General features: G+C 54.5%; 1 protein-coding gene across 1 annotated transcript; it reads left to right on the forward strand.

Moving 5' to 3' along the window:
* The first annotated feature begins 1,130 nt into the window (after positions 1–1,130).
* On the forward strand, positions 1,131–13,983 carry ZMAT5 (zinc finger, matrin-type 5). Its single transcript, XM_010191020.1, has 5 exons — positions 1,131–1,323; positions 3,044–3,106; positions 3,337–3,417; positions 9,826–9,937; positions 13,745–13,983. The coding sequence occupies exons 1-5, from the start codon at positions 1,197–1,199 to the stop codon at positions 13,872–13,874; spliced, it is 513 nt and encodes a 170-aa protein (XP_010189322.1). The 5' UTR covers positions 1,131–1,196; the 3' UTR covers positions 13,875–13,983.
* The last annotated feature ends 465 nt before the right edge of the window (positions 13,984–14,448 follow it).

Consider the following 14,448-nt stretch of genomic DNA (forward strand, 5'->3'; position numbering starts at 1 on the left):
CTTTATTTCTTGCACTAGTCTCCATGCCATTTTTTAACTGCATTTGGCTGTCAAGGTGTCAAAAACTGGAGAATTGCTTTTGGCGTTTATCTCCCAGTCCATCCATCTTCGGCATTTATCAGGTACCTTCACATCACTCGGGAGAGAACACACAGCTCCTCCAGGGGATGTGTTGCACCTGCGGCAAGGACAGCCGACGGGGACCGGGCTGCACATAACCACAAACCCCGTCTGCCCTGCCAGAGTCTGGGCTGCTCCGGGCCCAGCGCCCGTGAAAGCACCCAAATTCTGTCCTGCTGCTTCTCAGTGCTCCACAGCAGAGTCTCTGGACTACACATCCACGTGTAGTAACCCTCTCTGCTCTGTGGAAGGAGAAGGACTGGGCATCCCTGGGTTGCTTTCTGTGGCCACTAAGCTGGCTCTCTCTTCCTGGTTGTAAGGCTGTTGTGATCTTAATTATTGCAAGCGCTGGACTCGGGAAAGCGGAGCCTTCTTGCTGCCATGGGCTGGGCAGGATGAGGATGGGGCCGTGAGTACAGGAGTGAATTGGTGGGTAGGTGACCTGAACGGAACATCTTGTGCCTTTAGTGATTGTAGTTCAGCTTCCTGCTTGCAGTGCCGGTGAGATCAGCCGGTTTGTAGTTTTTGAGGAGTTCCTGGGTTTTTTCCTTACCCTGCAGAGATGGACGTGGGGCGATCTCCTTCCTCTTGCATGGCAGCTTGTGGAGGTTGTCTGTGGTTAACGTCCTGGGGCCACAGGTGGAGGCTGTGGCCTGGACCATTAGTTTTGCACATTGGATGGTTTCTGCTGCACTGTCCCTGGTGCAGATGGTGGCTGGAAGCCATGGACTCTCTGGGCTCTGTTTTGTGTGAGCTGAACTCCAGCACCCTCAGAGGAGGAGAATTCTCACAGTAGAGCCCTTGTTACTGTGGGTGATGGAGGTAAGAGGTGGAGGTCCCAGCTTGCTCACCCATGTATATGCAGCAGATGCTGCCTTGCCAGTCCCTGATGGACAGGAATATTTACTGTTGGGCCTCACCTCTTCCTCTGTCTGCCAACCGTAAATGATTTGAGTTCCTCTTCTCTGGAAGCAGGCACTGTAAATCTTGGATCTTCTGTCCCCGGGGCAGGCTGGGCGCCGAGGATCTGTCTGATGGTTCCCAGGCCACGCTGATGCTGCTCTGCCAGAAGAGAGATGGGGAAAAGATACTTCTGTGACTACTGTGACAGGTCCTTTCAGGACAACCTTCACAACAGGAAGAAACACCTCAACGGAGTGCAGCATCTCAGGGCTAAGAGAGTCTGGTACGACTTATTCCGAGGTGGGTACTACCAATGGTCTGCTGCTCCCTTTCGGGGACTGGGGAGGTGATGGACGAGGTGTGAGGGGACGGCGGGCATAGATAAACTAAATCAGCGTGGATGATTTATATTCAGATTGTCTGTGCCAGTGAATTGCAGATTTGATACTGTTGCTGTGAAGCGGTCTCAGAGGCAAAACCCTCCTGTGTCTGGATGTGGGACGGGGAAACCGTAGACATCGGCTGGGACTTGAAATGTGGTGGAAGAGATAGGGAGGTCGTTTCTGAGAACAGGAGCTGCAGATAAAGCTCTCTTGGCATCATGAGCAAATCTGAGACAGGAGACCTGAGGAACAGAGTGAGTTACAGTTCCTGAAGGTGAGTTAGGTACCTTCTGCAAACCACAGTTGGTCTCTGCTGTGTTAGGAGCAAGGGAGACAGGTATGCATGTGGAGAAAGCGGGCTGGAAGGCAGGCAGGCTGTGCACAGGCGTCGTGTGAACGGGCAGGAAGCTGGCAGCAGCTTCCACACTGGGTGGAGGTGTTGGCTGTGAGGGTGGCCGTGGGAGAGGCTGAGGATGCAGCCGCTTGTCTGGAGATCCCAAAAGGGTGAGAGGGCTGGGGAAGCAGCTCGACGCACTGCTGTGCTCAGACCTAGCCACAGGGGCGAGCAGAGGAAGAGGGCGAGGGGCATTGAGGTTTTGGCAGAGGAGGAATTGGAATTCTGGGGCTGGAGGCTGTGTTGGGACATGCTGGAGGAAAGCCCTGTGTGCTCTGCCTGTTTAACAGGACTCTCCTCACCCAGCTCAGCGCTCTCACCTGGCTCACCACTCAGTTACATGTTTCATAGTGCCGGCCTGAGGAGTATGGTGGGAATGTGTCTCCAGGCTCTGAGAGGGAGTAGGACTATGTATTTTTGTGGTAGCAAAGACTTAGTTTGGGTTACACTGATTGTGAAACCGTCGCCTGTATGTTCCTCTGTTTACTCCTGGTTCCTCAGGCTGTGTTTGACTCCTGGCTAGTGGGATAAGGAGCACTGCAGAGCTCTCGGTGGCTCTGCTCTCTGCTTAACTGTACGTGGAAGCTGGAAAGGCTCTCAAGTGTTGGAGGACCAGCAGCCCCAGCCCAGCCCAGTTCTAGCTGGATCAGTGATGGTGAGGCAGGTTACCTAGCACTTTTCCTCTCACCAGGCTACAACCGTTGATCTTCTGATTTTCCTCTGATTGGTAAAGTTCCTCATTCCATCCCTGATGAGGGGTTCATCTCCTCTTATCTCCATCCTCTGTGACTTGACATCAGCCAGTGCAAGTTCTCCGTGATCTATGGGAGCTGCTGTGGCTTTGGGGCTCACTTTCCCCAGGATGTCTTCAAGAGGCGAAGGATCATTTCAGCGGTGTCCACTGGAGTCTAGGCACAGGGTTCTGTGAGGCCTCGTGCAGAGCTTTTCTGAGACCTCTGTGAGTCTGCCTCACCGAAGTGCTGCAGGGTCCTTGCTTTACTGTCTTGCTTCTTTTTCACTACTCGGGTGAGGAGAAGGCATGAAGCAGAAAGCAAAGAAGGTGATATCTGCAAACCTGAAAAGCTGAAGCTGGGGTGCAAGTAGGGACTGTTAACTGGCAGTCTGTGGCTTAAGTTGCTGATTGTCTTGTAAAGTGGCTTCCCACTAAGCACCTGACCTGTTTGGGACCGTGGTGTTGCTGTGCAAGAGATCTGTACCCTGTATCATCCTTCATCTCCCCTAGATGCTGCCGCTATCCTGCAAGAGGAGCAAACCAAGAAACCGTGTCGGAAGTTTCTGCAAACAGGTGAGGTCTTCTGGGCTAGAAATAACTGCCTGAGCTCCAGCAGCTCCTTTGTGAACTGGCCCAAGGCCGTTCTGGAGAGCCCTGCTATGTGTGTTTGTCTTGGAGGGAGTGAAGGGCTTGGACCTGTGTGTCTGGTGTGTGAGTGTGATGGATCTTGGGTTTGCATGCACATTGACAAGGGAGGACCTTGTGTGTGCTGCTCTCATGGAGCTCTGTGGCTTTTGTTCCAGGACAGTGTGATTTTGGGTCCAACTGCAGGTTTTCCCACATGACAGAGCAGGACCTGGAGAAGCTGAGTGCCCAGGTTCAAGGTGAGTCCTCGAACAAGAAAATGTCCAGGGGTCTCTGAGGAGGGGAAGTTGCTGCAGGGACTGTGGGCACATGAGGGGTTGTGCAGCAAGAGCCTGCGGTCCCGTGCTGCTCGTACACAGCAAGCCAAGTGTGCGTCCCTCCTGCCTGCCTCTCGATGCCATGTGAGCCTGGAGTGTGGCTGTAAGCGCTGCAGTTTTTCAGCTGCTTTCTGCGCTTGATCTGCTGGTACAGACACAAACCTAGAGTTGAGCAATGCTGATACCACTTAGCAGCAAGCATCTGAAGCAGAGTGGGCTTTCTGAGCCCTCGGGGTTTTGTTCAGTTAGGGAATAAAATCTGTCAGCAGCAGAGGGCACTGGTACATCACTTCCCCTTAAATTTATGGATTTGATTTTCCCTCACCTCCCTACTATTCCTGGGGAGCTGCTGCTTCTGCTCTTGGAAAGATCTGGCCTCTTGTCCATTGGGTTATCCTGAGCAGAGGCTGTGGGATCCTGAATCCAGAAACATCCCCTTTTCACGTGGCTTCGAGTGGAACCGAAGTTTGGGCAGAGGATGAATGGCAGCTGCTCCCCTGCTGTGAGTCTCCAGAGCGCTTTTGAACTTTTCCATTCTGGGAGTGCCACCCCCTTGCCCTAAAAAGGGATGGCAACTCTGTTTTCCCTATTGAATTCATTACTTCAGTAGTTAGAGAAAATGTGAGTGAGGTGTTGGTGAGAACTCATGGAGTGGCTGAGGTCCTCGCTGGAGGTTGTCTGACTTCAACCCTACCTTACTCAAAACAGGGTAAACTGGAGCAGGCTGCTCAGGACCTTGTCCAGCTGAGTGCGGGCAACCTGTTCCAGTGTTTGACCACATTTGCAATAAAAATGTATTTAATTTTTTTTAGATTTGAATGGAAATTCCTTTATTTTAGCTTGTGCCCACTGTCTCTTGCCGTTGCTGGACTCCCTCCAGTATGTCCCTGTCCCTGTGGTACTGGCGAGCCCGGCACTGGACGTAGCACTTGGACATGTCCTCACCAGAGCAGAACAGAGAGGAAGGATCACTTCCTCGCCCTGCTGGCAATGCTCTTCCTAGTGCAGCCCAACTTCGGAGCAGATCTTGTGCCCACACTGCTAGCTGAAGCCAGCTGTTGTTTTGCCAATAGTCTGGCAAGAATGGGCTCAAGTGTTGAAAGTGTGCGTGTACGTGTACGCATACATATGAGCTTTGGGGGTGCGTGGAGCAGAGATTCCCGTGGCCTTCCGGGAGATAAGATTCAGGGAGGCAGGGCTCTGGTGAACCTGGGGGAGCAGGAGGAAAGCAGGCACTACAGAGCTATTCCAGTCCTCGCCGTTGCTGAGTCAGTCTGCGAGTCCCTGAGGCGACTCTGAATCAGTCGCTGAACAACGCTGGCAGTCAATAAAACCCATCTGGTCGGGCTGTGCAGGAGACGGAGCGCTCCAGCCAGCCCTCCTCGAAGCGGCAGTGCCGGGCTAGCAGCCACGCTCCTCTTCCACGCTGCTAGCCCAAAACCTCTCCCCAGCCCTCCTCAGCCACGGGGTTCAAGTGCAGGGCTCCCGAGAGGCGACACAGGATGTCAGCCTATTTGCAGGGACCTGTAGTAGCGTTTCCAATGATCGAAGGCTGGTTATTGCAGGGGAGGTGGAAGGTCTTTGGAGCAGAGCGGTGCTGCAGGGGAAAGCTGGCAAGCTCCTCTGTGCTTGGGCAGGTTTCTTTGCCAATTACACTTGTTATTGAATATTGACTTCTGTCAAATGGGTCAGGTGTGAGTGCAGAATTGGCGAGTGAGAGAGCCGATTCCTGGGAGATTACTTGGAAGCCTTGCATTTGTATTACCAAGTCAAACATTTAATTAAACAATTAGACTTCAAGGAGCGATGGCCAGGGGACAGCAGGGTGCCTCGTCCTTGGCTGTGCTGCTGTAACACGAATGCCTGGTTGTAGAGTTAAATCCCGCTCAGCTCTCTCGTGGTGTTGCTCCCTGGAAATCCCGTGCAAGCTGAGCGAGCAGGCTGAGCACCACCTAGACCTCTAAATCTCATCAGCTGAGCCCACAGAAAGCCTGAAGGGAAGAGCTGGAGCCCTTAACACAGTAGACGGGATGGAAGGCGGTGTGTTCTGGGGACAGTCCACCACTCCTCCGACTCCGGAAGCATCAGTGTCTCAGATGGTGAGGCGGAGGATGGAGTTCAAGGTGAGCTGGTGCGATAGCAGTTGGACTGCAGGTTGCATTAGTCACACAGAGCCCTGATCCTTGGTAGGACACCCATCAGTAATGTCCCCGTATGCATGAGCACCTGGCCCCGGTGTTCCCGTGCTGAGGCATCGCAGGCCACAGCCAGTGAGATGATACGGTGCAGGTTGGAGCAGTGGCCTGGGTGACACTGCCTCTCGCTGAATTGTCGATGTCCTCGGAGGTTTCCCATCTGACCCTGTAGTGCCTAGGTGATTTTGACAGGCCTGTAGCTGGGGGTGGTCAGGGATTTGAGGTGATCTGAGAGCCTGGGAGCTCCAGAGCCCTCTCACTGTTTTGTGACCAAGCTGGAGATGGCCACGCTCTGCCTCTGGTGGGGTGAAAGTCTTTTGGTGGGTCCACAGCGCTGCTTGACTCCACTTTCCTGAGCTCTGGGGCACGGGCATAGAAGCAGAGGAGCTGTCAGGCTGTATTGAACCTGTGTTTCCCCTTGTCCAGGGGCAGATGCTTCAGAAAAAGCTGCAAAGAAGTCCTGTAGTGAAGTGGTGTAGCCCGCTAACCCCTATTCAAGGGTGAGCTTGCATCCTAAACCACAGCAAAGCCCTTTCTGACTTCCCTTTTTTAACACTGCTAAACCGTGATTGCACTTTCTTTGTCATGTAGATATCGTACCCGTGCCTGAGTCTCTGTGAAGTGCTTGGGGTTGGTAGCTCTGTGTCAGTGAGCTCCCCTTCCTAATGATGCATTTTTATTACAGCCAAAAGAAACATTACATTGTTCTTAACATTTGCCCTTTTCCATGCAGGGAATTCACCCTGTTGTTTGTGTTCGTCTTGTGGGTTAAGTAGCAAAATTTCTGGATGATTCACTGTTCTGTAACAGCTTAGAGTGCGTCCTAGTTTGGCTTCAGCATTTCTGCACCCCGTAGAATATACTCATCAAGAAGCAACAGTTTCCACCTTCAGCAGGGAGGGAGGCATATTCCCAGCTGTTACCGCATCAAAGCATTAGCCTTCCGCATCTGCTGCATCATTCATCAGCGAGACACTTCCAGGCTGTCATTTTAAGTACAGTCATGTCAGGAAAAGTCACTGTCAAATTGCCGTCTTCTTGCTTAAAGTTATTGGCTCCCCGCTAATCTGCGTCACTTCTGCTGTCGTTATTGACACAGCCCGGCCTCTTTGGTGAGCCCCAGCTAGCCAGAGCTGCGAGGGGAGAGTAAGGGCACAGCTGGGTGGCTGCAATACAGCCGTGTGATTGAAAGAATAGGAGTGACCCTGCTGGGGGTGGCTGCAGTCAACCAGTTTAACTTGGTGATGAGCAAGAGGAGCGCTCTCGCAGTCAGCTGCCGCTTCCCAGCTGCAGGGTGGTACCTTCTTAAGCCGCTCGTATTGCGAGGCCTCACCAGCCTCATCTCTCAGCCGCGGTCTGCCGCTGTTCGCGTGCTCTGGAGGAGTTTGGGCTGCCACGTCTTCCTGCCCAGGGAGGGAGCTGAAGGATTACGTGTAAATCTCTTTGCTGGGTGACCTGCTCAGTGCTGGTGGTTGCGTCTCGCATACAGTGGTGCCTCATTCAGGAAGAAAACTCATGGTAAAAGTTGCACAGGGAGAGGAGATAAATCTGGACTCCCGCTCTGGCATCATTAGAGAGGCACTTCATGACTACAGCCGCTCTTCTAATTGGCTGTAATTAGACTTTGAAGCGAGCACCCCAGTGCGAAGGAGGGGGAAGCTCCTTCACAGCTGTCTTGCTGCTGCAGTCTGGCTGGCTGCGCGATGGTGCATGAGGTGTAAGGGCTAGAGATTGTGTTTGAGTTGCACCCTGGAATGGCTGTTGACATTCTGGCTGTAGTTCCAAACTCGTGGTGATCTTGGTGGTCCCTGGATGGGGCGTGTGTGCTTCAGAGGAAGAGGAGATGAAGGATTTGCCTTTTTGATGGGTATGTGTCAAGGCGGACAGAGCCAGGCCCACAGTACCTGCTGCCTCATTTCTCAGCCTGAGGTTGCCGTGCTTTGGAGCAGTAACTTGCGGAGCTGCGCGAGCAGGCAGCCAGCTGGATGTCTTGCTGATCTGGACACCTGGGGCCTCATTTAGGCCAGCGTGAATCTGGAGTCGTTCCACCGCAGCCAGCGAGCTTTTCTGGACGAGACGGTTGTGGCCGCTTGAGTTCCTGAGCTCCCACCAGATCCTCGTGTGACAACTCTGGGGCTCCCTGCTCTCAACAGATAGGCTTTGGCAGCTTTTTGTCTGTGCTGGGGCTCAGAGCTGGATCAAAGGGAAATCTTGGTGGTAGGTAGAGGTGGGAGAGGTTTCACTGTGACTTTCTTCCCTGCCTCATCAAAGCCTCACAACCACTGCCTGTCCCCTTGCTGAGGTGGGATGTGCCCAGGCACTCATTGCATGGAGAAACCTGGAACAAAGGGAAATAAAGTGGCTGTGGCCAGCACTGCTGGAGGAGTCTAATCCAGGACTGAGTTCAGATATCCTGAGCCTGAGCAGTGCACAGCTCCCAGTCTAAGCCCCTTGCCTCACCAGTGCCTTCACATGGCCAGGCTGTGGTTTGACCCTGGCTGGCTCTGCTGGGGCTTTGCTCCATGGGAGCAGCTGCAGGAGCTGTGAACAGTCCCGTCTCAAACCGTATCCTTATCGCCAGGCTGCAGAGCAGCACCTTGACATCAGGACCACAGCAGGCTGTCTTTGGTGGCAGCAAGTACATCGTCGCCCCTCCCAGCAGCAGCAGATGAAAAGGCTGGATGACAAATTATCCATCTCCGGCTGCTCATTGTGTAGCACATTTCTGCCATCCTTATTAATATTCAACAGGCAGATGAATAATTGGTTGCCACCACTAGGATGAAGTGATCCTTCACTCTGCCCAAGCAATATTAATTTCACACCCTGTCTGGAAACGTATAATATTTTCCTTAAACGTGTGACATATGGCAGGTAGGTGTGGAGCAGGCTCCTGCTGGGCACGGCTGCAGGTGGCTGCCGCCGGGCTGGGACCGCTGGCAGGTTGATCTCTAAATGGGATCAGGGTTGTCCCTGAGCGCTTGTCCTCGGAGGGCTTGATGAGCGGGGCAGAGGAGTGCGACACACAGCTGTCTCAGCTTCCTTTTATTCATACCAGTGTTTGTTTTTCAAGTATCACGTTCCCTTTTCTGTTAGGTGGGAACTTTCCACTAGGCTGAAGATCTGATAGCTCTGAGCGTGTCCTCAGCCCGCCCTGCCCGACGCGCTGTCAGCAGCGGGACTCTGTTGTTCGTGTCAAGGACTCCTGCGAAACACTGTTGTCCGCTAGCATCCCTTCCTGCTTTGTCACTGGTGGGACCGGGGAGCTTTGCTAACTGGGCAGCTGTGGATTTCTGCTCAGTGGGAGGGACTGGTGAGTGCTGGGCTGCCCCCCTGGCTCTGTGACCTTCTGCCTGCAGAGGACAGTGCTGCCCCTTGCAACCCTCCTGGAGTGATGGTGAGGTTAAAAGCTTGAAAGAACCTCAGCCCGCCCTGCCTCTTGGTAGGCAGCAGAGGTTTCCTGCTGGCACTGCCTTGCTCATTCCTAACTTGCGTGAGAAAACCCAGAGATGTGTTCCCCTCCCTTCACCATGGTCTGCTCTGACTTTGCACCCAGGCTGAGCAGGGCTGGGCAGCAGCCTCCCACCCTGTCTGCAGGGACTGGGGATGCATCACGCAGCCTGCACCTTAAACAGACTTGACGGCATCTCTGCAGTCCCGTCTCCTGGCTGTACGTGCACTCTGAACCTTTCAGCCTCTCGCGGCCTGCCAAGTCTGCATCGATCCGGACAGATGTCCCTGTCACTCCCACCGAATGGGCAGAGATGGCCGAGTCCCTCCTGCCAGTTGAAGGGACGTGTCTTTGGAAACGGCTCAGGGCCAGCAGAGGCTGCTTCAAGCAAGGATGAGGCCGATCTACCCTGGGGGGAGATGTCAGACTCCCCTCCGTTAAGTGCCCAAACTGCTGCCATGCTCGCTGGCTCAGTTCTTGTTCCCGGCTTTGGCTGGCTGGAGCTGTCAGCAATGAGGAGCCCAAGCATCAGATGGCAGAGGTGGGCAGAGGAGGAGGAGAGGACACCACAGGCAAATTGCAAACTCGCCACCATATGAAACTATGCAGGGTAATGAGCAGCGAGTTTAATGGAGTGAAAGGACTGCAGCGTGAGTCTGATAGCCCTCTCTCTCTCTCAACCAGGCGAGAAGAGATCAAAGGAGCTGCGGCAGGAGGGAGCAGATGTCCCGACTGGCACCATTGAGGACTGGCTGGAGAAGAGGGCAAAGAGGCTGAGCACAGCTCAGAGCAACAGGTACTGGGGCTCAGGAGCATCTGTGTGAGGGCTGGCTGCTGCCTCTGGATCCCACGAGAGGGGTGTGAGTGGGACAGAAAGCGCAGGTCATTAGAGGTCCCACTTGATGGGACCCCCTGAGCTGTCGTCTAACACTCGGCCTGCCAGCGCTGCACGCCTGCTCTCAGCACACGCTGCAGACACGGGTCTGGTCTCACTCCCGCAGCGGAGATGCGTGCACATATCTCCCCGTGTGGCCAAGGATGAGCTGCCCATGGCTGCTTCTCCGGGGAGGACAGGCCGAGGGGTGCACAGCGCACAGCCGTGCCTGGAAGGACAGTGCCACCACGGTGCCGAGTTTCTAATGGCCAGAGTTCAGCAGCGGGAGCCTGGTCTCATCTGTTGACAGCTTCCCCACCCTCTGCCTGCCCTGCCTGCGCTTCTCTGCCAGTCCATGCCAGCGAGAGGGTGGAGCGAGCTCCTCGCAGCATTCATTCGGATTCGGGCGCCTGGCGGTGCCTGCTGTTTCCTTGCTCACCTGACTGTGCCGCAGGCTTAATTGGATGACATTTGGGCAGGTGCCAAATCTCTCTTTTGTTCTTCCTCTATTTGCTCCTGTCCTCCCTGTGTTTGGTCTGGGCAGGATCTTCCTTCTGGTGCTCGTCTGGGCTTGTTGCGTCTGTTCGCTCCATCCATCAGCTCGGCTGCTCTCAGCCCTGCTGTCATGCTTGCTGACAGCCATAACCTTCCTGCCCCCGTACGCTTCACGTGACCCGTTTTGCTTGTCCTGCTCACGAATTCCTTCATCTTGGGGTAGGTCATCTCTTACAGAAGATAGCCATCGCTCTTCCCAGAGTAATTTCCAGACCTTCATAACTATTTGGTCCCTGCTGCCTCCAAGGATGCACAGGACCTAGGATTTACAGGGTTGTAGCTTTCTACCCGGCCTCTGCCTTTGCAGAACCCATCTTCTGCTGGAATTAAACACCAGCTATTCAGAGCTCCTCTTCCCCTACCTGGCCCTGCCAATGCCCATCCCTATCATTTCTCTTCTCCCTTTGTGCTCCCCAACCTTGCCTTTCTGTGCAAGTGTTTTGCTTTGTCTGCCAGAGAAGGTGTTTGGCATTGCCAGGGAAGAGGGGCTGGTTTAGGCAGGTCCCTGTGCTCCTGGTGCCTGGAGAGTCCCTGTTCCTCCTGAAAATGCTTTTAAGGACATGGAGCCCCCTCTCCCTCCTGCAGTCCTTGAGGTCCCTGAAATGTGGCAGAGTCTCTGGCAGGGTCTGACACTGCGTGGGGGAATTTGTGGTTTCAGATCATAACCTGCCCAGGGACTCCCTGGTAATGTCAGTGACCACCATTAGTCTGCACAAAACAGTAGAGAGAGTGGTCTCAAGGGCAGTCAGCTCCACCTCTTTCTCTGGCAGCACTGAGTAGGAAGGATTCAAGCTGAAATAGAAAAGGTCCTTGGAAGCACCACGCTCCCAAAGAGCGATGGGAGGACATCGCTGTGCTAAGCCTCAGCCTGCGAGCGTAGCTGAACTTCTGTCTCTGCTTGCCGGGCGTTTGCTGGCAGGATCCCTGGCAGGCAGTCGCAGGTAGAGCCGCTGCCTTGCGAGCTCTCCAAGTGCTCTGCAGTGCACAGAAAACGCCGCACTGGACTGGATGTAGCCGCGTGGGCAGGTACTGCCTTGGCTGAAGGGTAACGCTTCCTTAGAGGCAGTAACTTGAGCACCATTTCTGACTGTCACCTCAATTAGCCCCGCAGATGGAGAGCTGCCACGCTGCCCTCCACCTGTCATTCCTGCAGCCGCTCTGAGGTGGGGCTGGATGGAGTTCGTGTGGTTCTCGTAGCAGGGAGCTCTGCCAGGCTGCGATTGATTTTTAGCCTGATTTCCAGAGGAAACAGAGCCCGTTGGTGCATGTGAGTCTGTGCATCTGCCACAACTTCCGTGGAGCCCACGTGCTGATTGCCATCAGAAAGGGTTCTGAGGCCCCAGAGATACAGACGTTACGGGTTTCATGAACGTGGAAGTGAATAGAGGAGAGGGGTCCCGTTAACTTCTTCAGAAAGGAAATATCCCTGACCCCTGTGGGAGAACCCGCCTGCGACAGCCATCCTGAGCACTCCAGCTGGAGGTGAACCTTTGATAGCACTTGCATCTTACGAGACCCCAGGGAATTGAGTACCCAGACAGCATCCTCCCTATTGATCAGCTCTGCCGCTCACAGAGCAGTCGTTAGTTGATGGCTGTGCTGTTCCACCTTGCAGCATCATGTCTGTGCTGCTGCGGCTGAGCGACAGGGCCTGCACGGAACAGAAAATACCCCTGTCCAAACGGGGCTTGGTGTGTGTCCTAGCAGCCTCGTCTCATCCTTGGCTCTGAAGAACCCCCACCGAGGAGGGCAGTGTTAGACCAGATGACTTTGCTCAGTGTTAGTTGCCTAGAAAACGCTGCACTTGACTTCTGTAGCTGGCTTTGGGCCATGTCGCTGGCCCTGCAGGGAGAGGAGGGTGCTGCTTCTCCGGAGCATTATGTAAAGGAGTTTGATTAGATTTCTCCTGGCATAACAATTAAAAAGATTCATCAGGATCAGAGGTAGAGGCCTGAGAAGCTGGAAGGCTCCTGTCAGGGCTTGCGCTGATGAACAAATGAGTTTCCTGCACTCAGGAATTAATGGAGAAGGTACGGTTCCCATGAATTTAAACCTGCCCTGGCCAAGCGCTTTCTTCAGCTGGAGGCAAGGGAGCGATGCTTCTTGCTTTTGCGCTTCTTTGGTCAGTTGTGCTGTTTGCAGCAGCCTCAACCAGTAAACCTGAGGGAGAGAAACAGAAAAAGCGTTACCCAGGCTGTGAGTTAGAGGAGGAAGCCTGTTCCCTCTGCTGAAGGGTGCTTGGGTGAAAACACCCTGTCATTTTGGCAGTTTCTCCATTTCCGAGGGGTCCTTGTCCTTTGGGAAGTGCACAGCTGGCTTGGGATTCAGGCCGCTTGGAGGGAGACATCTGCTAATTTTGTTTGTTCTTCCCGAAACTCAGCTGTGGGAAGAGTGGAGAGCAGCTGGGGGTGGGAGGGGACCGGGCCAGCCCAGCACCAGACCTCTCCTGCCTTCGGTGGTGCCTGGCACTGGTGCTGCTGCCCCTCTTGGGGGCTGTGCCTGTCCCTTTTCCTCTTACCTGCGTGCTCCCACCTTATTTTTCAGTGACTTGCACTGTTAGCAAGCGCCAAGCGCTTGAATGGGCTGGGGGTGGTTACACAGCAGTTCTGCTCTTGGATTTTAGGGAGGTGAATATACCTCCTTGTTGATAAGCCTTACGAGGAGCGGCTGAGGGAACTGGGGTTGTTTAGCCTGGAGAAGAGAAGGCTGAGGGGAGACCTCATCACCACCTCCAACTGCCTCAAGGGAGGTTGTGGAGAGGGGGGTGCTGGTCTCTTCTCCCAGGTGAGGGGGGATACAACAAGGGGAAACGGCACCAAGCTGTGCCAAGGGAGGTTCAGGTCAGAGATAAGGAGGAAGTTCTTTACTGAGAGGGTCGTCAGAAGCTGGCACAGGCTGCCCAGGGAGGTGGTGGAGTCACCATCCCTGGATGTGTTTAAAGAGAGGGTAGATGAGGTACTTAAGGATATGGTTTAGGGGGTAGACAGGAACGGTTGGACGTGATGATCTCAGAGGGCTTTTCCAACCGAGCCATTCTGTGATTCTGTGATAACCAACTTCCCCCTGTGCTGGACCCCTCTTTTTGCGCCTGGCAGGGGGGGCCCAGGGAAGCTCAGCCCCTAAGCAGGACCCTGCTATTGAACTGGGACACCTCTGCCCCTTCTGTCTCCCCAGTGCCCTGCCTGAGAAACCAGCGCCTTTCCAGTACCCCCCAGGCTGGCCACCAGTGCAGGACCTGCCCCCGTCCCTGCAGGCCCCCCCACCTGGAGGGTGGCCGGTGCCCCCCAACCTGCAGTGGGGCTGAGACACAGGGACCCCTGCAGAGGCTGCGCTGGAGATGGACGTCGTCCTCGCTGCTCTACAAAAGGGACAGAACTATTTATACGCACTTTGATACAAATAAACCCTTCCCCGCCATCGCAGCCTGCGTGTGTCGTGTCATCTCTTGCCTGGCAGCCTCCCGGGGGTCGAGCCGGTCGGATCTGCGCTCGGCAGAGCTCCAGCCCTGCACTGAGGGGCTGTTTGCTGGAGTGGGAAGCCCCTCGATTCCTGGGGCAGGAGCCGTTCCCTCACACCCCAGCTGTCCCTGCTCCTGCTCTCAGTCCCCATCTGCAACTGGGCGCTCTGTGGCAGATCCAGGCTGGGGGAGGAAGCTGTAACCAGGCTTTTAAAATTGCTGTTTAATATTTCCTCCAGTGTTTATGACTTCTGTTTGCTTCTGTGAAATTCAAAACTGCTTCAGTTCAGGTGCCAGAGCTCCTAACAGAGAGCTTGGGGAGCTCCCGAAAGCCCTCTGCTCCTGCTCCCGCAGTGCTGGAGGTGAGAAGCAAGGAGGGGAAACCTCCCAAGGTTTCTCCTCCTCCATGAAACAACCTCTG

This window comes from Mesitornis unicolor, unplaced genomic scaffold (genome assembly GCF_000695765.1).
Source record: "Mesitornis unicolor isolate BGI_N332 unplaced genomic scaffold, ASM69576v1 scaffold28838, whole genome shotgun sequence".
Taxonomy (NCBI): domain Eukaryota; kingdom Metazoa; phylum Chordata; class Aves; order Mesitornithiformes; family Mesitornithidae; genus Mesitornis; species Mesitornis unicolor.

Coding starts and splice junctions, on each gene's coding strand:
- ZMAT5 (XM_010191020.1), top strand. CDS start 1,197: ATGGGGAAAAGATACTTCTGTGACTACTGTGACAGGTCCTTTCAGGAC. Junction 3,107..3,336: donor TCGGAAGTTTCTGCAAACAG/GTGAGGTCTTCT, acceptor CTTTTGTTCCAG/GACAGTGTGATTTTGGGTCC. Junction 9,938..13,744: donor AGCACAGCTCAGAGCAACAG/GTACTGGGGCTC, acceptor CTGTCTCCCCAG/TGCCCTGCCTGAGAAACCAG.